The sequence below is a fragment of the Epargyreus clarus genome, unplaced genomic scaffold (assembly GCF_041222505.1).
Source record: "Epargyreus clarus isolate Ecla_fem2 unplaced genomic scaffold, WU_Ecla_fem_2.2 ptg000002l, whole genome shotgun sequence".
Taxonomy (NCBI): domain Eukaryota; kingdom Metazoa; phylum Arthropoda; class Insecta; order Lepidoptera; family Hesperiidae; genus Epargyreus; species Epargyreus clarus.
The window spans coordinates 9553685-9581632 of NW_027332210.1; the positions used below are offsets into that span (position 1 = coordinate 9553685).

Here is a 27948-nt window from a genome sequence, read left to right on the forward strand (position 1 = left end):
TAATCCTATCTGGAGTTGATTACAGATGTCCATGAGCGGCAGTAGCCACTTACCATCAGGTGAACTGCATGCTCCTTTGCTATTCGTATATTATAAAAAAAATACGTCGCTACCTTTGAAGACTAAGCGTCTCGGAAAAGTATGTCTTCCTTGCCACACCTTTCAAACTACAGCAGCGCTTAAAATTGCTGTAATTAGACGGAAATGGATGTGGCGGCGGTACAGCCGGAGTCAACCCACGGTGGATCCTACCACCTTTGGGTCCAGTGCTCACTGCTGTTATTGTACAAAAATGGGTGTGATAGTGATGCCACCAGAGTCGAACCACAAAGTAGGACCCATTATGTCCAGTGCTTCGGACCTTAAAAACGTATGGATTGTCGTACAGCTGTACTAAAAAGATTTTTATAATAGGGAACTGATGACCTCGACCGTTCATAATCAAACAATGCTTTAAATAAAACATCAAGGCCCCAATAAAATGCTTATAAAGGTCGCTTGAAGCAGTTCTCATATGGTTTCATGTATGTTTTTCATGTTGTTCAATGAAATTATATAACATCGTATTATCAGATTCGACGGTAACAATCCATTGTTTATTAAGTATTTCATATGTAAGCTTGGACTTTATAGTATGTATTGTTTCACAATGTATTGTAGAGTTTGGAGAAAGAAACCATGTCGAGCTATCTAAGGTAGCATTAGTACTTGTTTATCGACCTTTAAATAATAAAGCATTTGACATTTTTTCTTACAAAACATTGTGAAATTTTGATCGTTGGTAGTAAAAACTGTATAGATCCATTATTGATAATGGCCAAATATAAGTACGTAGATCATTGAAGTAAGAAACTGGGTTGATGTAACCCTGGTTAAAATATGATGCAAGACTAATTACACAGAGACTTATGGTATGTTCTAAAATATATTGCCCTGAAATACTCCGTAAGCCGCTATTTTAATAATCTGACTTAATAAAGTGAAATCTTTGCCATTAGCCATGCCCTACACCAGAATTGAAGTGGCATTAGTATTAAAGAGGCGGGGTTTACTGATCTATAAAATGTTGTGTATGTATCCAGTGACAAATAGTTATATTTACCTTGAGCATTTAGTTCCGTAGCTGCTTTAGCGAGGTCTCGTGATGCAATTGCAGAGGAACAGCTGGGTCTCCATCCACTGGGCGGTTGTCCACTTGAAGACCTCTTATTCGAACCCCCAGAGCAGTACCCAGAGCTTGCTGTATCACAGCTCACATTCACTGACTTTCGCGGACTAGCTTCTTTACTGGGACATATATCTCCCAACGCTAACACCACTTCTCCTCCGAACTCAGTTTCTTCTGGACCAACTTCTGTAAATGTGCTGTAGTTGGGGCTTATGTCTGACGGCCGTCTATCAGGATGCAAATAGTGTGAATGGTGGGCTGCGTGTGACGTATGTTTTATGTGGACAGAGTTGAGTAGGATATTGGATGAAGTTCTCGTCAGTGCCTCTCTTTGTCGAATTGCTTCCCTAAATATCTTACAATACATTGATATCATCACTAGACTCGGTATCCAGAACGACACACTGGAAGATATGATCGCATAAACCATGTTGGCTTTGAACATACACACATCGGGGTGAGCTTTCCGATACTCCCGATGCTGTTCTGTTGTGTACCACCCCATGAAAATTGGAACGAAACTGATAAAAGCGGGCCACAGCCAGACATTAGCGAGCATGAAGCAGACAGTTCTGTGCGTCATTGTGACAGGGTATTCCAAAGGTCGAACAATTGCATAGTATCTGTCGACAGAAATACAGCAGAGATGGAGAATCGAAGCGCTGGAGAAGTAGACATCGAGGGAGTTGAATACATCACAGACTCGAGGTCCAAAGAGCCAGGTATCCGTTAGCTCAGAACTTGCATTGAATGTCATCGCGCATAAGGCGACGAGCATATCCGCGACAGCGAGACTGACGACGTAGTAGTTCGTGAGAACTCGTAGCTTCCTGTGACGGTGAACCGATATGATGACCAGCGCGTTGCCGAGCAAGGCGCCGAGGATGATGATGATGAAGACCAGGCCTTTGAGGATGAGCACAAGAGTGTGCTCCCAGTGTTCGGGCGCGGCAGGTGGCAGCGTCGAGTGAAGTTCGTCGAGGAACGCTGACTCCGTGCCGCGCCCGCGCGATTCTACCTCTGCACGCAGGGCGCCATCTGCAGACAAAAAGAGGGATTAAACGTCATTAATATTCAAATGCGTTTGTGATAGACACAGTCACGTACCAGTACATGTAAATTATGATCCACGTCATAAAATGAATAAAATATTGGTAAAAAATATTCATCAATGATTTGTCCACAAAATAAAGACAACATTTTTCTTCGATAGTTATTATTTGAATATCAACACGTACGATTTCTATTTGAGGAAAAACACGTACTCAGAAGTGTGATCAACATTGTTGGTTATATTTAGAACATAAATATTAATAAAATGATGGATAAGCTCAGAAATAATAAAATTTTATTCTCATCAAAAAAATATTTTCTTTCCATTCAATGGACGATTAAATTCTTAAGAGCTTTTATCGTTCATTAATGAAATGATTTAATCTTAAGAGATCTTCAGTAAAATTTTAAGTAAGGAAAATATAACGAGATAGATTATACCTTTTATAGGTAATGAATTAATCGGTGAGAGGACTGTAATTGATTTTTGCAGCTCTTAATTGCAAATGAAAAGGGAATTTGAGATTCGAATAATTGTGCTGAACAAACAAATAAAATATGTACAAGTAAACAAAATTTAAGATTGCCTCTTCACAAGCATTTTGAAATCTTGTACAGTAATTAAAACAAAGTCTTAATCAGTCCGTCTTTACGGAATGACCTCAGAACCTCTGAAAGTCTAATTACTAGCCACTACGATTTTTATAATATTGAAGTAGCAAATAAGCATACAGTAGGTACACCTGATGATAAGTGACTTCTACCCATGGACTTCTGTGATTACCCCAGATAAGATAAGATTCTTACCTGAGGTCGACCACAAATGCTTTACTAGCCCTGAGAGCTAAGTTGGAACACCTCGGTTAAGTATATCTCTCTTATCACTCTCTTCCAACCACAAAGGGTTATAGCACATAAATGTACTTAATACTCTAAATTTATACGTGTAAGTTGCATGCTTAATCGCTGAATTATGCACGAACACGAGGGCATGCGGGTAGAATTACGAGGAAACTCTTCATAATTTCAATTCCCGATATCCCTCGACACTTTTGACTCAAGTTTTCCTTAACGACACCCAAATTATTTTTATTCAATGGAGATTTTCTTGAAAGTGTCAAATTTCCAAATTAAATCAGCAATTGCTTTGTGGAAACCTGTAATGATGTGCTGGATTTAATGTATTTCGACACGACGTTGTGGATCAAATGAATCGGGGGCGTCTGTGAATTTGACTCTTGGATTTCAATTTGTTTTTTTTTCATGCTTCGTTTATTTTGCGATCGGCGAAATTTTCCGAAGGTGGCAGTAATCTTTGAAGTTTGAATATGCTACCTACTTTAACTTTACAATCGAGGTTCGTTGCTTCTTAGCTCTATTAACCAGAAAAAAAGTCAACGATTCGATGTATTAATATACCCGTGTGTATGTAACTAGTTGACCCGGCAAACGTTGTGTCGTCATATAAATAGAAAAAATTAGCCGATTCTCAGACCTACTGAATATGCATATAAAATTTGATAAAAATCGTTAAAGCCGTTTCAGAGGTGTACGGTTACTGTTTTGTGACACGAGAATTTAATATATAAGATTTATTTCAGGGTAGGGCCGCGTATTAAAGTTCCTTTAACCCTATGGACATGGTGTCAAACGTGGAAAGGATGCAGCGAATACTGAACATTCTTCCATTTTATTAAAAACCCAGGTTTTAGAAATTGGAGTATGGTAACTTTGTAGGAAGATCCCGATTTCTGCATTAAATCCGTTAGCTGAATTTACAGCATCATATTTAACATAAGTCCAACAGACTTAATATCAAATAACCGAAATATCTACCACAAAAATCAAGGCTTCTAGATTTTTCAAGAAAAAAGGTTTTAATTTGAGTTTTTAATAAAAGCTTTCAGCCGTGAAAAATTCAAGGCAGCGAATAAGAAGTAAAAACTTTTGTAAGTAACTGAAAATAAACCAGTAATTCATCAATTCCTGAGCTTTATTTTGCAGATTATAACTTTTAACGATCTTTGTAGACGCCTGTTTTATTGGAGACGAGTATTTGGATATTTTTTGCTATCTTGGAAGAATGAAAATTATTTATTTATTTTTATAATATAGGAGAAGTAGACGAACATGCAGTCCACCTGATGGTGGTAGATCTGCCAAATAACAGCAGTGTTAAGCGTTGCTGATAAAGGAACCGGTAAAGGAGATACTTTTCCGAGGCCTTCCAGCTGGGTCCTTAGGGGTAGCGACGCATCTGTGGCTGAACTCAGGTAGGAATATCCAATCTTCTTTGAGGTTGATTCCTGATGGCGACAGTAGCTTAACATCAGGTGGGCAGTCCACCTGATGCTCGTCTGCTACTCCTATATTATAACAAAATAGTACAACTTTAATATCCTATTATCTCCTATCGTTATTTAGTGATAGTGAAACAAGTCCTTGAGTCTTTTAATAACTGCGATCAGTAATCGACATTGTAAGGACCTCTACGAGAATTTCCTTCGGCATTTTTCCCAAGAAATAAATACTTTTCTTTCTTTATTTCGGAGATTGAGACAGCCTTGGAAATAGCGTGATTTAAGATTGGCTTTCCGTTCACGCATATTGATACTGTTATATGGAAATTTATGTTTTTAATATACTATCTTCGAAATTATGTTATTAGGTTTCGGCTAAAGAATCTTTTGTTTTTATTCTTGCCGTTCATAAGGCGCGATTGTTTTCTTTGATAATTCATACGGGATTTCTTACACAATCCCTTTATATGCTTGTTTTGTGCTGTTCCATTTTTGTGCCTTGTATTTTTTCTTGTTCGCTCTACTCGTAATTCTTTGCGCATTTTATAAACAGTCTTTACTTTTTTTACTTACTACTGCAAAGTTAATATTTAGCGCCTAATATAATCTTTTTAATATCCTAACCTAATAAGAAGTTGGTTCTTGCCGTTATGAAAACAGGCAGATGAACTATGCTATTATTGTAAAAACAAATAACAAAATATAACTTTTTCATTCCCACAATTTAGACACATCCAAATACACCTCATATTTTAAAATTTAATGAGTGGTTTGGGCTGCAGGCATAGATTAGTAAAGATTACTCACTCCTAACAAAAAAATGTAACCACCGGTTTTGAGAATTGAATAGTTGCGTAAAAAAGTTATGCCACGTAAAAAAGTTATGCCTCCGTGCTAAAATGTCCTTTAAGTATTTGAAATACTTATTTATTTATTATATAAATTACGCAGTATTCGTTATTTATTCGTAACTTTTATCTAAAAATGTTTTTTATTTGTCAAGAATTAAAAAAATACTGACAATTCAGCCGTTTTTGGCTTCATTCAATTTCAAGGCAGCGAAGTATCTTTACTAATCTATGGCTGCAGGGCGTGCCAAATAATGAAACATACATACATACACTTGAACAACATTACCCTCTGCAGTCTGGTAAAAATACCTCCTTAAAAACTTACGGTTGTTGAATACGACGGCTTTTTGTTTCAGACACCCTTGAAATGTCCCTTGAAAATTGCCCCCTGCCCAAATTGTTAGGACCGGACGGTAATGATCCATATTTCAATTTTACTTGTCAATCGCACCACAGACAGACGTATGACGTCAATCCATTGGAATACCTTCCCTGCCACCACTGACCCTGGGGTCAAAGGGTGTATGCCAAGGTCAAGTGGATACTTAGTCGATTTATGTCAACTATGTGTCTTGAGGAAAATTGCCTCTACTAGTTTTGGAAACTTTTTTAGTTCATGCTATTGAAATAAGTTTACTTTTCGTTTTGATTTTTGGTATTTAGGTATTTTATAGGTCTGTACGATTAATGATGATTCTTGTGATTATCCATTAGAAGAAGTTTCTTGTGAAGCTACTTCTAATGGATTTAATTTTTAATCTATAGTCGGATTTAAAAAATTCAACAAGAGGTTATAGAACCCTTTGTGATTTGACTCCGGAGTCACTACCACCACCTCTATTAGTGCCTTATTACGTTTACGCTGGAAGTGCGTAGTAAGGCAAACATACGCCTTTTATCATCAAAACATAAACATCTTATCTGGGGTTTATTATAGATATCCATAGATGGCAGTGACTATGTACAACAGGTCAATTATATGCTCATCTAATACATATATAATATAAATAAACAGAATACATAAAAGCCAATGCCTTTTATAAGTAATTGATGCCAAAGGGATATTCGATCCATCTGATCTGATACATACATAATATAGATAACGGAGCACAGATATGTATAGAACGACAATAGCGTTTTGTCACTAACAGATACGAAACCCATTATCACGTCAATTTGTCGGAAATACACCTGCTCCTCATAGAATTATTTTGACAAAAATAAGGAAATGTGCCAAAATTACATAATAATTTGTAGGACGTGTGAAATTCTTTAGCAAAATGGAGATTTTCTAAACGAGGTGATTATACTCAGAGAGCGGAGCAGAGCTCCACTACTCCTTTTCGGAGCTTGTATATGTGCACAGTGCTTAGGAAACTTCGATATCCTGATTCATGATCATTTAAGGGGCCATTTATTACCATCGTCGCCCACTTCTGGGCACGGGTTTCCTCTCAGTATGAGAAGGATTAGGCCATGGATTACCGCGCTGGCCAAGTGCGTATTGGTAGACTTCACGTAAGTTTGAAAACTTTCTTTAAATATCTTTTAGGTATGTAGGTTTCCTCACAATGTTTTTCTTCACCGTAAAAGTGATAATTAACTTTTAATACGCACATAACTTAGAAAAATCAGAGGTGTGTGCCTGGGACTCAAAACCTGAACCCCACAATCGAAAGGCCATTTTCAACCACTAGGTAGGATCAGAGGACTCCGGTTGCGTTCCATAGGAGATCCCGGAGTCCTCTTGACAACCCTGAGGACGGCCACCGGGGGGGTTTTTGTGCGGTAAGAATCCCACATAACCCCGTGTCGCTCCCACGACACTGGGTACCTTTTGAAGGTTTTCCCACTCGTAAACAAAACAAAAAAGGTAGCCTGCTTAACCTATTATCGAGTTATCGTGATACGCCACACGTTACTTATCTTTATAACCTTCATTCACATATCTGCCATTTCATTTATTTGCTAACACGTCACTACTAACTGTTTGGTTTTTCGATGACGCCAACCGTTAAATCAAAAAGCTAGATCTTATCTGCGTGTCATCTACTCGGCGCTGTGTTTCAACAACCATATCGATTGGTATCGGCCAATCAAAATGCTTTTACTCTAATGGATATCTAAAACCAGGTTCAGGTACAGCAAGAGTTCTACCCAAAGTGGGTCAAATGCATTACTTTTTTTACAATATAGGAGCAGTATACGAGCATGCAGTCCACCTGATGGTAAGTGGCTACTGCCACCCATCTGTAATCAACTCCAGATGAGATTAGATATTCCGATCAGAGGTCGGCCTCAGATGCGCCGCTACCCTGAGAACTAAGCTGGAACGCCTCTAAAAAGTATGTCTCCCTTACCACACCATTCAAACCAGAACACAGCAGCGTTTAACACTGCTGTTATGAGGTAGAAATAGTTGTGGCGTTGGTGCTGCCGGAATCGAACCAGAAAGGGTTCTACCACCTTCAAAACCTGAAGTTTCATGAAGTGGGTCAATGGTATGGCTACCCTTTAACATTTAATTGAGGATTAACTCAGCTTCAAAGGTTAGGAACCACAATAACTCAATATCCCATCGGATGAATTAGTTTGTGGAGGGATTAGGTGGTTGACAAGTTTGATAGGAAGCGGCTTAGTTGCTTTAGCTTAGTTGACTTTAGCTTTAAACATCAAATTGTTTTGTAAACTGTTGCCCAGGCGGATAAAAAATGTACTAAGGTACGTAAAGATCTAAGTAAAAGTAAATATTTTTGCCAAGGAATACTGGAGAGTGTATTAGGACCGTTATTTTTCAGGATATTTAGGTTTTATGATATGTTGTATTACAATATTATAACAGATAGTAGCAAATAATGGTATCCTCAGAGTAATAAGGTGTTTTTTATATTCTTAAAAACATTTAATGTACCCCTTTCATTTTTTGAGATCATGAAAATGTTACTCACAGATATTTTTGAACTTCATTTTGTAAGGTTCTGTAACATTTATAAAAAAAAGAATCCATAGTTCTTTGGTTTCCTCATGGTAATTCCCTTTTAAAAATATTGATAAATTAGCAACTTTATTGCACATATTGGTCTGACGCGCAGAGGGTCCCGGGTTCGATCCCCGGCCAGACAGATATCTAAATGATGAATTTAGATTTCTGTTTCTGGGTCTGGGTTTTTGTGTATTTGTCTATGTGTGTGTCCATGACACCCACGACACACACTGGGATTCCCCCCAGTGTGGGCTGTGAGTGTAGAAAGTATTGCACATAATAATTATTAGTATCAATTTCAATTATCAAAACATTATTATTTCCAAAAAAAATCTCATTGTTCATTGGAAAAACCTTGAAATTTCTGTATTTCTCAAAAGAAACAGTAATTTCTAGGCATGTTCACCTCAAACACAATCTCCTTAACATATATAGATATCGTTATATACTAACAATACGTAAACTAAGGTTTAAGCTGTTCTAACAGTTAAGATGCATCTGTAACATATTATGCAGCCATTAATATATCACTGGTGATATATTGGTCAGTTTAATGGCTAGAAGCGGTATTTGATAGCAGTTGTGGCTTAATTAACTGCTTAAACCGTAATAAGCCGTTAAGCCGCAAATAGTTTGCGGTAAATGCCTATTTTCCGCTTAAACGATTGGAAGATTGATTGATGATTAAATACATATTTGTGATTGTTTTGGACCATTGATTGGAATGATTTATGAATGATCATGATTTTAAGTAAATATAGTTAATTGTGGTGGTTGACATTAAAATATTTTTATGCTGGAAAAGAAAAAAGGGAAATACTTATTTAGTTTTTTTAATACCAATATTTCTATGTGTTGTTGTGTTCTGTTTCTGGAAGTTATGGAAAATACAACGATACGAGTACGTGGCTTTCCTACTTAGTCTTCAGGAATAACAATATATCAGTGATCAACTCAGATAGAACTTTGGTACTACTTCGACAAAATAAAAATAATCTATTTCAAATCAAGATGTAACTGTAGTCCCATTGCTGGGCACGGATCTCCTCTCATAATGAGAAGGATTAGGGTATAATCCACCGCGCGGGCCAAGTGCGTATTGGTAGACTTCACATAGCTTTGAGATTATTTATTTTTATAAATCTCTCGGGCATGCAGGTTTCCTCACGATGTTTTCCTTTACCGTTTAGTTAGTGATAATTAATTTCTAATACGCGTATAACTTTGAGAAATCAGAGGTTGGGATTAGAACCTCGGCCCCTCGATCGAAAGGCCGAGCTTCTTAACCACTAGGCTATCACTGCTTTCTTAAATCGTAAATAAATGTAATCCGTAAACGACATTAAACAAATAAGTAATTGATTTGATCAAACGATATAAAATAATTTACGATGAAACAAGAGAAACAATTAAATAACTACAAATTGGATTACAAGTAGCTGAAACAATTAAATAACTACAAATTGGATTACAAATAGCTGAAACAATTAAATAACTACGAATTGGAACGGATTACACAAGTAGCTCAATAAACGGGTTATATTAAGTGTCATTCCAGTGGAATTGTATTGATACGTTGGCTGGGTGCCAGTACGGGTGTTAATGAAATATATAAGCTTTATAGTCTAAGGTCTGACTGTAATGTTAGTACTTGCATCTGTTTTTTGATCAAATAGATCGTTCAAGTATTTTATTCTAACACATAAATACGCTTCGGCAGGTATGCCTTTGCGCTTCATAGATAGTTATTATTCGAATTAATATTATAAATAAGAATGTGAATCTGTTAGTTTGTTTGCTTAGTATTAAGTACATAACTGATTGTCATGATATTTTGTACACACGCTGTCAGTGGTTCAGAAAAGGTCATAGAATACCTTGAATACTTTTATACCGAAAAATTACCGTTCCCGAGGGATAGATAAAAACCTCTGACAGCAAGCGAAATTGTGGGCAAAAGTTAGCTTATTATAAAATAAGAGAAACAATTAATAACTACAAATTGGATTACAAGTAGCTCAATAAACGGGTTTTATGGTATGGTTTTACGGCGAATACCCTTTTTCTGTATTCTATAAATCAAATCGGTATTTTTTATGCAACTGCCTATTATTTACATAAGCAACGACTGGAGTTAAAAATAAAGAAAAGCTTTTAAGGAAAAGTAACTCATAAAGTTCAATAATTCATAAAGTTCAATGATTGGTGCATATTATTTTGTATTTATTTCCTGTTTGATAAACCGGTAATCTTTTATTCGACTGCCTATTACTTACATAAACATCGACTGAAGTTCACAATAAGCAAGCGCTTATAAAGGCAAATAGATGCCCAATGATGCGCAGGTGAATAAACGATTCTGTGTATACTTTAAACCAAACTGGTAATCCTTTATGCGATTCCCTATTACTCATATAAGCAACGACTGAAGTTAACAATAAGCAAGCGCTTCTAAAGGCAAACTTATTCTCAATGATAGGTGTATATTATTCCTGTATTTATTTTCTGTTTGTTAAACCGGTAATCTTATTTTCCGACTGCCATTTAGTTATATAAGCAACGACGGAAGTTAACAATAAGCAAACGCTTATAAAGGTGATCAAATTCTCAATTATAGGTCAATATTCTTTCTGTATTTATTTCCCTGTTTGTTAAACCGGTAATCTTTTATGCGACTTCCTACTACTTATATAAGGAACGACTTAAGTTAACAATAAGCAAGCACTTATAATCATTCTCTTTATGGATTTGAATATACATATGGTACATACACCAAAATAAGTTTTTTTTAAACTTAAGATTGTCTGTCTGTTTACTCTGGCAAATCTCTGAAATAGTTGGACCGATTTTGACGAGACTTTTATTGACAGGTAGCTGATGTAATAAAGAGTAACTTAGGCTACCTATATTTTAGAACTAACTTTTTATTGTTTGATATTGTAAGATTTCTTTTTAACGTGGGTGAAACCACGGGGCACAGATATTTACTTATATAAGCAACGACTGAAGTTCACAATAAGCAAGCGCTTATAAAGGCAAACAGATGCCCAATGACGCGTGGGTTTCGCGCTCATTGGCTACGCTTATCGGCTGAGCAACAATCTGATTTTGTATAGGACATTAGGTTGTAAACCCTTAATCCTTTAAGCGAAGGGTGGGCTACTGTGCTTATTTGCATGACGAATTGTGGGGTGCTAAATAAAAATAATATTTTTTTAAGCAGTGTTAGTCTAGTGGTTTCGAAATTCACTTTTTCAAAGGGGTCTGGCTTCAATTTCCAGATATTCTCGTTTGTGAAGTTATGCGAGTCTTACAAATTCAGTAGAATGGTAAGCCACTGCCGCCCATGGACATTTGTAATTTAGTCCTTCCGCACAGAGTTGTACCACATTCAAATATATAAATATCCTGCTTTTACCTGCGATTCCGCTCGCTGTCAGTTGATGTCAATAATTGTTTTTTTATATGCCTCGGTAATAATACTTTTTCTGAATAAAAGTACCCTATATCCTTTTCTGGACTTCTGACAACATGCATACAAAGTTTCATGATAATCGGTTCAGTAGTTACGGCGTAAAGACGTAACAAACAAACAAACTCACTCTCGCATTTATAACACTACTTAGGAATAATCAGTTACAATCTATACAGGTGGAGGTATGCGTCAATAATTTGATATTTTATACACATTGGTTAATAACACCCCGCTCGGAGAAAACTGAAGGTCACCCCCACCCCTAGGGATGAACATCTGGACGCCTGCCAGATAGCATTTTTTTATCTCCGCAAACGCCATTTACCATTTACTATGTAGTTTAGAGTGTCTGCTATATTTTAATAATATTTCTTATACTAAACCAATAGATAGTGATTTTCAATTTGTATTAAAAAGAAAATAAGAATATTATATAGTGTTCTTTGAGCATAGAAAACAATACGAATTGGTTTTTGTTGGATCAAAATGAATTTAACCACTATATGAATTATATTTATAGAAAAATTGAGGATTTTTAATTGATAAGATCACATTATTAATAGTTACGAATCATAAAATAATATCGGTTGACGAAAAAAAGCTGAATTGTTTATTTTGAAGTTCGCTCAGTAGTTAAAAGTTGATTGTAATTATACTTTATTTAATTTAATTTCGTATTTTTTTATTTTTTATGAAGCGGTCACAGCTTAGTGGTTGAAACTCAGCCTGTCGATCGAGGGGTCCGAGGTTTGAATCCTAGGCACCTCTGATTCAAAAGTTATGTGCGTATTATAAGTTAATTATCATTTTCTTTAAAGTTGAATGAAAACATCGTCTAAACTTGCATACCTAAGAAATCTTAGGTTCTGTTTGCACGGACGATCTTGCCACGGACGTGTAAGATGTGGAATGAGCTTCCTCCCGAGGTATTTCCGCAGCGCTATGACATGGGGCTCTTCAAAAAAGGTGCAAAAAGAGCTCTCCTTCAAAGCCGGCGATGCATTGGCGACTCCTCTGGTGTTGCAAATGTCCATAGGCGACGTTAACTACTTTCCATCAGGTAGCACGTCTGCTTGACGATATCAGGTTCAAATATAAAAAAAAAATCTTAAAAATATTTTCTCAAAAGATGTGTAATCTTTACCAATTGGGATCTGGCCTGCGCGGTGGACTACTGTCTATTCCTTCTCATTCGGAAAGAAAATCCCTGCTGGGCATGGGTAGGAGGCAGTAGTATTAAGAGGTTGATGATGTGTTATTAGTTATTCATAAATATCTCATACAGGCATACACACACATAGAAAATCACGTCTCTTCAAAATTATTAAGATTATAAGATTATGGCACACGTTGACAACATAACAGTATTTCTAAAGGAAACCTAAAAATAGGCGGAGAAACTTATTTTCCCCTTCCGAGAACTTGTTTTAAGAATGAAAACTACTGCTTCAGAAACTTCCGATTCGAATCTTACTTGAAATTTCTTTACTTTACATGGAATTTCATATTATATTAATACTTCGTGCAAAGTTTGGAACTTTTTAATACTGTCATACAACTAACAGGTAAGCGATGTGTTTCGATTCGCTTGCAAGCAACGAGATAAAAAAATATATATGAATTTGTAATACTCATAATTTTATATTTTGTGCGCCCAAATTTAGTAATTTTATTAAGACAAATTTGTAGTTGAACAAATTAGCTACACAAATATAAATTAGATCACAAAATTTCATCACACATATTTTTTGTTTTCCTCTGTCCTACAATATATAATATTTTCACATTATAAATAATTTATTGAAACTGTGTTATTTCATAAATAATGACATTTATTATTGATTCTTTTATATGATTTGGTTTCCATATTATATGGAAAGGACGAGATAAATATGAATTGGAAATTTTCGTCTGCAATCCGCATACTACAAGTATTAAATATCATTCAGAATAAGAAAAAAATAATATACTTCTTTCTAATACAAGTACCCTTTAAAAAGGTGGTAGTGTTGATGATAGAAGAGCTTTGTAAATACTATTTCAAATTAAAAATTGCACTAGTAACTCACTTTTTACTTGCAGTTACTTCTTTCATCTACTATTCATTTCATCTACTACTACTAATGGTTTATTAATTATATGTTTAAAAAAAATGAAAAAGAGAATAATTATTTTTAAAATTCAAAAAGACAAACCCACTGAGTTTCTTACCGGATCTTCTCAGTAGAGGTCGCGTTGCGATCCGGTAGTAGTTTAAGAAAATTTTGTAACTAACAATTTGTAAGTGCTGCCGTTGGCCTATACAAAATAAATATATTTCATTTTATTACATTTCAACGCTCGTCACTCTCTTGGAGTCAGACAAGTGCCCTAATACGTCGGGAAACATTCTACATGCAGTGTAGGTTTCAGATTTGTCACGTTTGATGCACTAGTTTGAAAATACGTTGGTATCAACCAACGTAAGGAGATTTTTTACGTTAAAACATTATACGTGGTAAATTAATGTTTGGATGTCTTAGTGTGTGGAATCCTTCTTTTTTTTATTATCGAGGGGGAAACCTTCAAAAGGTACCCGACAACGTGGGAGCTACGCCGGGTTATGTGCGATTTTTACCACACTAAAACCCCCCCGGTGGCCGTCCTATGAGCTGCGTAGAGGGCTCCGGAATCTCCGAATGAACGCAACCGGAGTCCTCTTAGCGCATTGCCCCGTCGGGCTCCGCCCAGGTGAGCTTGACGCTCGCCATACCATCTGGTGTGTACGACGGTATGCGACCACACATACCGTCGTCCTTCCCGGGGCCGCTGGTCGGGCGGTTCGAGCTCCCACTCTTGCCGCCCACAACCCCAGAAGCCCCCTTTTAGTCGCCTCTTACGAAAGGCAGGGGATACCGTAGCCCTATTCTGGTCCTGGAACTACAGGGACACAGTGTGTGGAATCCTAGTGCTGAAATAACTCGGGTTGTAGAACTTTGTAGCGCGCAAAGATCTGAGGCTAGCGTAAATCATCTTTAGCTATGGTTGTGTTCCGACCCGGCAGTACGTATTTAAAAAAATATATTGTAACTAACGATATATTGTGCGCCTTAGGCATAGTGCTATTTATTGTATTGAAAAAAAAAACATTTTATTTTATTTTATCTCGACCGATCACAACACATCACGTCTCCTCTCATCACATCATATCCCGTCTTATCACATCTCATCTCATTTCATTGCATCACATTAAGCACATCACATCACATCTCATTTTATTGCATAACGTAAAATTTATTACTTTCGGGCGAATCCAAAACTTCGGCGACATTGACGAATGTACACAGACCTTCTGGTCCGTGGGCGGCCATTTATAAAATCCTGTTTTAAGTGGAAATCGATTGTGTAGGCCTCGCGTGTTAAGTGGAATATCCGTTTGTTATAAGGTTAAGTACAGAATAAAGACATTTCCGGGTTACTTCCCTTATTTTATTGCGGCTCATTAAGTCTATTTTGGTATTACCGTTTTATTTTAAACAAAAATCTTCTTATATATAAAATTCTCGTGTCACAATGTTAGTTACCGTACTCCTTCGAAACGGCTCTACCGATTTTCACCAAATTTTATATGCATATTCGGTAGGTCTGAGAATCGGCTACTATCTATTTTTCATACCCGTAAGTGATGAGGGTTGTTCACCCTTATTTTTTTTTTATTTATATGGCAACATAACGTTTGCGGCGTCAGCTAGTATTTATATAAAGTAGAGGTATTCAATATTTGTCTTCATCAAAAGTAAGTATATAATGAAGACATTGCCGGGATGCTTCCCCATTTTATTGTATCTAATTAAGGTTATTTTGATGCTTAAGAATAATGAATATAATTCACTTTTATTTTGAACAAAGTTATTTTCTCGTATATAAAATTGAATATTGAAATATTAACTTTGTCTCCGTAAGTATACAATGAAAACACTTACGAACCTCTATTTTATTGCGTCTAATTAAGGCTATTTTGGATCTCGGGTGAATTAATATACAGCTTTATTTTAAACCAAGTTAAGTATTTATATAAAATTCAGGACTTAAATATTTGTCTTCATTATAAAGGTGAGTATATAAAGAACACATTTCCGGACCCCTACTTTATTGCGCCTAATTAGGGCTTTCTTAGTTTTCGGGGTAAATCATCAGGTGAAACTGCATGCTCGTCTGTTACTCCTATACTATAAAAAACATCGCTTTTCAATATTGACAAGACATAATATGTAAAGTATTATGTTTGTCAGGTCGTTATCTTCAAAAAGTCTATGGATCCTCGATTATTCATCGATTGCGGTAACCACAACCGAGCTCGGTGACGGCGCCGCTTTCTGAGAAATTTAGGTGTCTAGACTAGGTACTAAGAACTGATTTGTAAGGTTAATTACTAATAAACTTCATAGAAGATCTCTTCCTATAACTAAGGAATAATTGGTGGAAATGAGCACTACATGGTCTAGCAGTACCTACTACCATAAAATTCATCAATCATTTTCTTTCCCACTTCCGAGCACAGATTTTCTCTCAGAATGAAAATCAGGCTAGCCAGTGCATTCATAGAATTCATATCATACAATTTTAAGAACATTTTTACTCTGCAGCAAGCATGTTCCCTCACGATATTTTAGCGTTAAAGCAAATGATAATAATTTCTATTCTAAAAATTCTATACTAGCGTATATAATACCAAGGTATTCTTCGCTGATGTGATATTATATTAAATCGAGCTCGATATTGCCCATCTCAGCGTCTTAAGAAGTCTTGTCTATCGATTACTCATACGATAAGGCAAGCATGGATGGGTGTCGAATGTGAAAATGTATGTGGATTTAAATTAAAATTCAGTCGATATAAAAAGTATTCAAAATGAATTGATGAATACAGACGGTTCTATTCTGTGCCGCGTTTTCGATTTTTTTTGTGTTCATTATGTCGGTGATCAATAAGTAAATTAAACAATTATGTAAAATATAAAATAAAAAAAAACCAATATCGAAACTTATATACGAAGGAAAATTTTATTTTGCTATACAATTAAACCATCTGTGTCAGCGCAATTCTCATTGTTGTGCTTACATTGCACAGAACATTACATTACATCACATCCAATGACAATATTGTGGCTTAGTGTTTGTCATGCTGGACGTTTTGCTTATATTACACAGAAAATAGAACATATTCAATACCAGTATAATTGCTTAGAAATACAGACCGTTATTTTATTTCCAATAGAAATAGGCATGTTTACGTCATGCTACACAATTGTCAGCGCTGTGCTTACATTACATAAGAATGCATCATTATAAATAACAATATTGTAGCTTAGAAATATAGACAGTTATTTATATTTCCATCTGTATCATGCAGCGCACTTCTCAACGATGTGCTTACTCGTACATTACACAGAAAATAGAACGTATTCAATAACAGTATTATTGCTTAGAAATACAGACCGTTATTTTATTTCCAATAGAAATAGGCATATTTACGTCATGCTACACAATTGTCAGCGCTGTGCTTACATTACATTAGAATGCATCATTATAAATAACAATATTGTAGCTTAGAAATATAGACAGTTATTTATATTTCCATCTGTATCATGCAGCGCACTTCTCAACGATGTGCTTACTCGTACATTACACAGAAAATAGAACGTATTCAATAACAGTATTATTGCTTAGAAATACAGACCGTTATTTTATTTCCAATAGAAAAAGGCATATCTGTGTCATGTAGCGCACTTCTCGCCGATGTGCTTACATTAGACAGAAAATAGAACGTATTCAATAACAGTATTATTGCTTAGAAATACAGACCGTTATTTTATTTCCAATAGAAATAGGCATATCTGTGTCGTATAGCGCACTTCTCGACGATATGCTTACATTACACAGAAAATAGAACGTATTCAATAACAGTATTATTGCTTAGAAATACAGACCGTTATTTTATTTCCAATAGAAATAGGCATATCTGTGTCATGTAGCGCACTTCTCGACGATGTGCTTACATTAGACAGAAAATAGAACATATCAATAACAGTATTCTTGCTTAGAAATACAGACCGTTATTTTATTTCCAATAGAAATAGGCACATCTGTGTCGTGTAGCGCACTTCTTGACGATATGCTTACATTAGACAGAAAATAGAACATATCAATAACAGTATTCTTGCTTAGAAATACAGACCGTTATTTTATTTCCAATAGAAATAGGCATATCTGTGTCATGTAGCGCACTTCTCGACGATGTGCTTACATTAGACAGAAAATAGAACATATCAATAACAGTATTCTTGCTTAGAAATACAGACCGTTATTTTATTTCCAATAGAAATAGGCACATCTGTGTCGTATAGCGCACTTCTTGACGATATGCTTACATTACACAGAAAATAGAACGTATTCAATAACAGTATTCTTGCTTAGAAATACAGACCGTTATTTTATTTCCAATAGAAATAGGCATATCTGTGTCGTATAGCGCACTTCTCGACGATATGCTTACATTACACAGAAAATAGAACGTATTCAATAACAGTATTCTTGCTTAGAAATACAGACCGTTATTTTATTTCCAATAGAAATAGGCACATCTGTGTCGTGCAGCGCAATTCTCAGCACTGTGCTTTATCAGCGCTGTACAATAGCACTTGAGTAAATACTCGAATAACTCTTGAATACAATATCAAATGGATGACGTTTCTCAGTGGGGTATTCATTGTTTGGTTTTTAAAGTGTTTTATTGCGATGGGCATTGAAATATCATTCAGAAAACTAAAAGCCGGATACTGTAAATGTAAGTAAAACAATTTAAACATAATGCATGTTTGTAATGTTACAAGTTTAAATATTACAAGTTCAAGTAATATTTATTTGCTGCCGGGATTAAGCATTATAATGTAACAAGCTTACCGGGCAAATGTTGTGTTGCCATATAAATAAAAAAAATGTTAAGGGTGAACCACACTTATCACTGATATGACAAATAGATAGTAGCCGATTCTCAGACTGCATATAAAATTTTGTGAAAATCGGTAAAGCCGTTTCGGAGGAGTACAGTAACTAACATTGTGACACGAGAATTTTATATATAAGTTTATACCGAAAGTATAGCAATCGAGTATTACAATGCGCACAATTGTAATGTTATGGTTTCGAAGATTAAAATAAGGAGTACTGTCATTGTGTGTATGAAATAGCTGGGAAAGCAACAACAACAACGTAATGTTACAATCTCCAACGTTACAATCATGATTGACTTAAAGATTAGTATGCACAGAATGTAACACATAGTGTGTTACATAAGTTAAAACTGTTTTTCTTATATTTAAGCAAGGGCATCGTTTATTTCATTTATTGTAAATTCAGTGAATTTTATGCTTATACATTTTCAATGCCGATAAAGCAATATTTCTGTATTTCTCTCAACTACTTACGGTGCTCAAGGGAATTTCAAAAAGAAATCCAAATACGTCGTTCAATTTCAATTTCGTCTTGTTGATATATGCTAGACATGCAAACACTTGTGTCACTGGTTTGTAGTTTTAAATCAAAGCTTTTAGCGAGAAATAAGAGAAGTGTAAATAAAATATAGGAACTTTCTTTGACAGTTGACCTCTGGAAATGCAATATGAAATGTTTCTTTGGAAGATACGCGAAAATTTTCAGTTTCAAACGGTTTGGAATGACTTGTTGCAAAATTATTTAAATTTCAATTGCAATTAAAAAAGGATTGGAGAAGAAAGATGATTTTCAGTATAGTAATATTGTGTAAGCAGTGACAGCTTATTGATTGAAACGCAGCTTCTCAACTGAGGAGTCCGAGTTTTAAATCCCAGACATCTTTGATTTTTAAAAGTATCAAGTTTGTGTGTATTAGAAATTAATTATTGCTTACCATAACGATGAAGAAAAACTTCGTGAAACTACCTGTGAGATCTTATAAAAAAATCTGATGTGTGTGAATTCTACTCGTACTCGGTCAGTGCAGTGAAATATGGCCTAATCCTTCTCATCCTAAAAGGAGATCGGTGAAATGAAACATTAATAATTTCTTACTGGTACAGACCAGAAATAGGTCGTAGGTTGCCCTAAAGTTCTCAAAGGTGTGATGTGAAGTGCACCTACCCGATCTGGATAAGGTCAAAAGTTTAAAGGAGCCTGAGTGGTTCAACTCCGGTTTAACAACTTCTATATTATACAACTATTACCTCATAATAGTAGTTCCAACCGCTGCTAAGTTTTGATATGAACAGTCTAGGACGTCTACACAATACATTCTTAAAACTTTTTAAGCCGAAACTTTTTAACGAAAATAAAGAGTGGTAGAAATAATTTGGTTCGACTGGGGAAGTACCACTGCCACTATTTGTAACGTGAAACAAGTCCGTGTTTCGATGGACGAGTGTGGATGCCTTACATAATCCCCGCACTCTTGCGACATTGAACGCGCTCATGGATCGTTATCCGAACTGTGATGTGCTTGCTGATGACTGGAAGCTGATCATGTCTGTATGCTTGGAGTTCTATGAGATGTCTGTGTGTTAGATCTGTCTAGTTAGTGTAAGTGGCCTCGGCCATTCTAATTAGATCAATAAAATAAATAAATATGCGGCAATCATCTTATTCCAGAATTGGCAATATATCTTTAGTCTTCAGGTAGCTCTTGTTCTAAACTTAGTTGGTCAGAGATGGGCGACAGTAGCAACTTACCTGCGTTTGACGACCCGCATGGTGGAGCGGTCACCATACCAGTGTAACGCTCAAAGGGTTCCTAGTTCGATCCCCCGTCAGACAGATATCGGAATTATGAATTTGGCCTGGGTCTGGGTACGATACTGAAGACGGCGCTCATATTGGACACGCTCTTTATGTCGCATTCCAACGAAGTATATTGTGCGCCGACTTCATAACTATGTACTAACTAGTTCTGAAGTTTTACCACCATTTATTTGAATTATTTTTTACTTTGTAGTGACATAGAAGTCGGTTCTATTTTTAACACGCTTTTATTAGCTTGGGTTGTATGCAAGTATGTATGTATGTATGTAACTATGTAACGAAATCTTTGATCCCGATTTCTATCCACTTTGAACTTTCAGTTTAATTCAAAATTTTGAAGAACTATCAGAAACCGATGATAATACACGATTTTAATAATTTTATACCATTGTCCTTATCAACATCCTCAGGATTAACGATTTTCGAGGCAAATTTGTTTTGTTTTTTTTTTCGGGTGTACTTGCACAACGAGCTTGCACGTTTTCTACTTCTTTATAAAACTCATGCTCAGTGGGAACAGTAAATTGACAATGTTGCGTAAAAAAGTAATTTATTCTTTGTTATTGAAACGTATCAAATATCTCATTTTGACAAATCCGTGCCTTTGAGATATTTCTGTAGGCTACGATTTATTTTAACCGCTCTTAGTGTCTCGCGACAAAAGATATTTTTCTAAGCCAAAAATACGAATCAAATCTGTAAGTCGTTTTGTGAGATAGGAACAACTTTATTTGACGGAGAATGTATTGAACTATTGTTGTTGTGTTGCTGTTGTTGAAAGGGATTTTCAATAACTAAAGTAGGTATTTCAACGTATTTTAGTAGTTGGGTTCGATTGTACATGTACATACTGTTGTCATACGCCTTTCTATATCAGGGGATCTGTAAGTTTTTTTTAACACGCTTTTATTAGCTTGGGTTGTACGTTTGTATGTATGTATGTCCGTAACAGTAACGGAATCTTTGAGCCCGATTTCTATCCACTTTGAACGTTCAGTTTAATTCAAAATTTTGAAGAATTATCAAAAACCGATGACAATACACGATTTTAATAATTTTGTACCATTGTCCTTATCAATATCCTCAGGATTAACGATTTTCGAGGCGAGAGAAAGCGCCTTATGGAGCGTTCAGGCAAAGTTACTAGATTGATTTTTAGCTTTGGAAAATAATAATGTTATTTCCCTATAACTCAAATGTACTGAAACATATCTATAATGCCATCTTGTAGAATGATTTTTAGGATTCCGTACTCAAAGAATAAAACGAAACCCTCCGATGTCTGTTCGTGAGTCACAGGGCTTTATCTCTTAAACCGTAATAGATAGACACTTGATTTTTTTACAGACAATGCATAATGATGGTCGCTATAACAACAAATACTAAAAATTAATAAAATAAATACAGTTCAAAAAACTAAAAAACACGCTTTTATGATAAAATCAACTAAAAAGTAGAAAATAATTTTCAATCTAGGAATCAATTAAGGAACAGTAAATTGTATAATTGTGGAAAAGGTGTGGGGTGCTTTTCGAAAATTGATAAGTGGAGCACTCCACGCTTTTTTTACAATTATACAATTTACTGTTCCTTAATTGATTCCTAGATTGAAAATTATTTTCTACTTTTTAGTTGATTTTATCATAAAAGCATGTTTTTTAGTTTTTGAACTGTATTTTTATATAGTTTTTTTTATAATATAGAAGTAGCAGACGAGCATGCAATCCAAATGATGATAAGCGGCTTCTGCCGCCTATAGACATCTGTCTCTGATAAGAGTCCAACCTGAAGTCTGCCGCAGGTGCCTTGCTAACCTTAAGGACTAAGTTGAAAGGCCTAGGCTATGTATGTTTCCCTTACTACATCCTTCAAACTGGAATACATCAGCGCTAAACACTGTTGTTAGATAGAATAGATGTGACGGTGGTGCCACCAAGAGACAAACCACAAAGGGTTCACCACACCTTTAAAACGTTGCCGCCAAATTATAAAAGAAAATTACTAACACTTTATATATAAGTTCTTGTCATATAAGTCAATATATGCTTAGTTTAATATAAGCAGCGGGACTCGTTGTATCATATAAGCAAGGGGGATATAGTCGAGATTTTACAACAGCCGGTATGGCTTATCGAGCGTAATGTTTCAATAGGCGCATACAATATGAATATTTTATAGCAAGTATCTTGTCACATTGCAGATGTATACGCGAATTGCGATAAAGTTTAGTAAAGTTAGTTTGTTGAAGTGAAGTTTTCCTTAGTACTGGTTTGATCTAAAATAATAAAGGGACACTGAAAAGTGTAGTATAGAATACTAAAAGGACGTAGTCCCAGTCGTCCCGGGACTAGAATAGGGCTACGGTATCCCCAGCCTGTCGTAAGAGGCGACTTAAAGGGGGCTTCCGGGGTTGCGGGCGGCAAGATTGAGAGGTCGAGCCGTCCGGCAAGCAACTCCGGGAAGGACGGCGGTGTGTGTGGTCGCATTCCGTCGTAAACACCAGACTGTGTGGCGAGTCCTGAAGCTCACCTAGGTGGAGCCCGAAGGGGCAACGCGTTCAGAGGACTCAGGTTGCGTTCCGTAGGAGATCCCGGAGTCCTCTGGGACTTTTAGAGGACGGCTACCGGGGGGGTTTTAGTGTGGTAAGAATCCCACATAACACTGTGTCGCTCCCACGGCACCGGGTACCTTTTGAAGGTTTCCCCCTCGTAAACAAAAAAAAAAGGATACTAAAAGGATGGAATGCAATTGTTACTGTTTTAAAGAGATTGAAGTTGGAAACAAGCGTGCAGTCCGTCTGATGATAAGTCGGTCATCATGGATATCTGTAACCAACTCTATACACAGCTAGCTCACACACACATACACAGCTCTAACCGAAGCTGATCAGAAATGCGTCGTCACTTCCGAGGTCTAAGATGGCCGCATCCTTTGTAAATCAGTCCTTTGTATATCAAAATACAAGGTTTTTATTACAATGTAGGAGTAGCGAACGAGCCTACAGCCCACCTGATCGTAAGTGGTTACTGCCTCCCATGGACATCTATAATCAACCCCAGGTTACATTAGATTTCAATCTGAACTCGGCTACAGACTCGCCGCTACCCCTGATTAGTAATCAGTAAACTGGAATGCCTAGGAAAAGTATGTCTTCCTTACCACACTCTTCAAACCAGAAGACAATAAGCGGTACTGTCTACATTGCTGTTATTAGGCAGAAATAGGTGTGGCGGTGGTGCCGCCGGTCGAACCATAGAGGTTTTTACTACTTAGGTATTTACTCGTTACTCGTTGTTCGCCGTTGTTCGAACAGGTTCTTATCTATTTTAATATACAACAGCGTAAGTGCACGTCGCATGCCGTAGATATTAATTTTGGCATACAATTAATAATACATTCCTCGCTTGATACTCACTACTTGCTCGCCGTTGTTCGAACATTTCCTTATCTATTTTAATATACAACAGCGAAAGTGCACGTCGTATGCCGTAGATATTAATTTTGGCGTACAATTAATAAAACATTCCTCGCTTGATACACACTTATTAGTTTCTCGCTGTTGTTCGAACACGTGGATATCTATTGGAATATATAACAGCGTAAGTGCACACTGCATGCCGTAGATAACGGCGTTTACATACTAAGCGGTGTTAATATGAAGTGTTGAACAAGTCCAATATGTAGGTCAGAGTATTGAAGTGATTTTATGTATTGTTATATAAATAGGACTATTTAAAAAACTTATTTTTTTCTCGAGTGCGGAGGGTAATGTGTTTTATGTGTATGCATTTTTTTTATACAGGCTTAGTAGATGGGCATGCAGTCCATTTCATGGTAAGTGGCTACTGCCGCCCATGGAACTCTGTAATCAACCCAGATACGATTAGATATTCCTACCTGAGGTCGGCCACAGATGCGCCGCTACCCTTAAGGGATAAGCTGGAACGCCTTGGAAAAGTATGGCTACCTTACTACACCCTTAAAACCAGAACACAGCAGCGCTTAACACTGCTGTTATGAGGCAGAAATAGGTGTAGCGGTGGTGCCACCAGTAGAACCACAAAGGGTTCCACCACCTTCGAAACATAATAAGCGGTATTAATATGAAGTCTTGAATAAATCCAATATGTAGGTCAGACTATTGAAGTGATTTATGTACTGTATTACACAAATATGACATTGTTTTAGAAAGCTTTTAAAAAATGAAGCTAATGTTTTTTGCGTATGCTTGTCTATGTATGTTTGTCTTTTTTTTTGCACGTTCTAAGGCTACGGCTCTTACGGCGAACGGTTTGGCGAATTTTAATTCGCACAAATCCGGAAGTCCAATCTGAGACTTCCGGACCACAATAATTCTTTTCTCTTTGAAGTTTTTTATATTACAAGGATGAGTTCTAAGAAGCAATTTTTGAGACCAGAGAGAGATTAGATTAGAGACTAAATTAGAGCGCTTCGGATAAGTAAGTCTCCTTTTCCACACCCTTCGAACCGGAACTCAGCAGCGCTTAATACTGTTGTTATCAGGTAGAATAATTAAGTGTGGCTGTGTAGGTTCCTAAGTCGAAGCAAAAAAGGTCCTATCACCTTTAAAATTTATGACATATAAGTTGGCTAAAAAGACAAATTTTGACTGCACCATCAGGTCTATTAGTAACTTGGTTTTCAAGAATACATAAAAAAATATTTAAATTGGTTGAGTGATATCGATGTTTAACGACTATTAGCATCAGGATCGCTACTCGCAACCATATCACAGTACCTTACATCAAACGAGACTTCTCTATCTCTAAACTTCAAAATTAAAAAAAAAAAATTGTTATATTAATTGGCAGCAAAAATATAATTTACTAGCATTACCATCGCTTCTCGCAATTGTCACAGTAGTACTTAATCTATGGGTAGTACACACACCTTACATCTAACAAGACTTCGGAAAACAAAACTAACTTTAATATTTAAAAATATATATTAAAACTAGCTGACCCGGCAAACGTTGTGTTGCCATATAAATAAAAAAATGTTATGGGTGAACAACCCTTATCACTTACGGGTTTGAAAAATAGACAGAATATTTGAAACTGCGACAGAAGTCTGTCGAATCCAATGTGAAACATTCCAGAATCAACAACTACTTACGAATTAAAAATTAATTAAAAAACCTTTTCCCACGGACTAAATTGTGAATCTAAATCATTCTCAAGTCCCCTTGAACAAACACAACAAATTTCATCAAAATCAGTCCAGTCGTTTAGGAGGAGTTCAGTGACATACACACGCACATAAGAAATATATATATAAAGATTACGGTAATAGGTAATTGCTAATAATATATTAATTCGTAACAAACACATGATGATTCACTAGCTTTACCATCGCTTCTCGCAATTACCACAGTAGAACACACACCTTACATCATAAGACTTCCCAAAACAAAACCCTCTGTAATTCCGTCGGCTGATCTAACATAATAAATCTTGTTCACGCTTCACCGATGACAAATTACGTGGTACGGCAAGCAAAACTATCCCTTAACGAACGTAAGGGCTACCTGAAATGGTTGGCGATAAATTAGTTCTTTCTCACGTAATTACAACGTGAGATGTTTTTATTTTGGTGGTCTATGGTTTTGTAGGTCTATGGTGTGTTTTGTCCCTGTAGTTCCGGGACTAGAATAGGGCCACGGTATCCCCTGCCTGTCGTAGGAGGCGACTAAAAGGGGGCTTCTCGAACCGTCCAGCAAGCGACCCTGGGAAGGATGGCGGTATATGTGGTCGCATACCGTCGTAAACACTACATGGTGTGGGCGGAGCGAAAACTGCTCCCCCAGGGTAGAGCCTGTTGGGCATCGCGCTTGGAGGGCTCCGGTTGTGTTCCATTGGAGATCCCGGAGTTCTCCAACAAGCGTTGAGGACGGCCACCGGGGAGGTTTTAGAGCGGTAAAAATCCCACATAACCCGGCGTCGCCCTCACGTCATCGGGTACCTTTTGAAGGTTTCCCCCTCGAGAAAAAAATATAAAAAAGGTCTATGGTGTGTTTATTTTTTGGGACTAAATTGGAATTACTGGTGTAATGGAAGCTTTTGATTTGAAGGGTATGGTAATTGGTGTCATAACTTGGATTGAAGCTGCAGCTGAGCTTAATACAGTTATTAAAACGGGAAAAAAATATGTGTGCCAGACACTCAATCAATACTTATTTACGTTGTTTTCATTTAATTAATTATTATCATTTTCAAGTAAATTCAAAATTATATCTGCAATAAATATTTTTATTCAATGTCGTATCTTTTTTATTCACTTTCCATTACTTCACTTCGCTTCGTTACACTTCGGTTTGCTTCACTTCACTTCGAGTCACTTAACGTCATTTAACTTCAACTCACTTTACGTCAACGTTATTACACGCCACGTCACTTCATATCATTTATATTGCTACATTCCCCAAAAAAAACTTCCACCTTTGGTTTATATCGCTAATTCAATAACTAAAACGTAAACCTTTACAATTAACTGATGGATTCTTAATATAAAACGGTATAAGATTAGAAGTATAGATTGTTATAAAAATAGTATGCACACGAAACTCACTGGCACGCTAGGTCCGGCCTTGGCCACGGCCTTGGGACCGACGCTAGGGCTGCCAGTCAAAGTTATCAGGCCGCTTTGAAATTTATTCGACAGTTTTAGTTTGAGCACTTAGAAACTTGAGAAAACTCTGGCCATGTGAATGTAATAAATTTAAGTATTAACAGTCGATTCCATTTAAATTATTATTTGGTTATTGGTATCGTTAAGTCACTTTGAACTATTACTTTAAGTATTACATTTTAATTATTACATTACATATATTATCAAAAGAAAAAATAAAACTGTGTATGTATTTTTGATAAACTACATGAAATTTTTAAAGCTATTTTTTACATGGAACGCCAGACATGATGCTTGTTATTTTTAAAGCCCAGCGTTCATTTTTAAAGTTGAACATGAACACTCTTAATAAGTGTATTTATTATTTAGTCCTATTTTTAAAAACTATTGCTAATTACTCACTATGCCTAGCCCTAAGCAAAAGCCCTAAGCCTAAATGATCGTAGAGGCCAAAAGATTAAATACAAACCGATAGGATTGTATCGTAGTGATTGGCATTCTTGGCAACCCTATTCGCTGTCCAATAGGTGTGCATTTTATCGTGACCCTAATTAGCCAACCACAAAAAATAGTAATAAAATAACGTATAAAAAGTAATCAGTAAATAAATTAAACCTAACAAATTGACAGAATAAATATCTATTAGTAAGTATGTACCTT

At 36.2% G+C, this 27948-nt stretch overlaps 1 protein-coding gene across 1 annotated transcript in view; it reads right to left on the minus strand.

The window, feature by feature from the left end:
- The window catches only part of LOC140744717 (octopamine receptor beta-2R-like), a 99464-nt gene that overhangs the window by 9384 nt on the left and 62132 nt on the right, over positions 1 to 27948 (minus strand). The window contains exon 4 of the mRNA XM_073076361.1: positions 1103 to 2206. Within this exon, the coding sequence (XP_072932462.1) occupies positions 1103 to 2206 (1104 nt within the window). The remainder of the gene's footprint in view (positions 1 to 1102; positions 2207 to 27948) is intronic.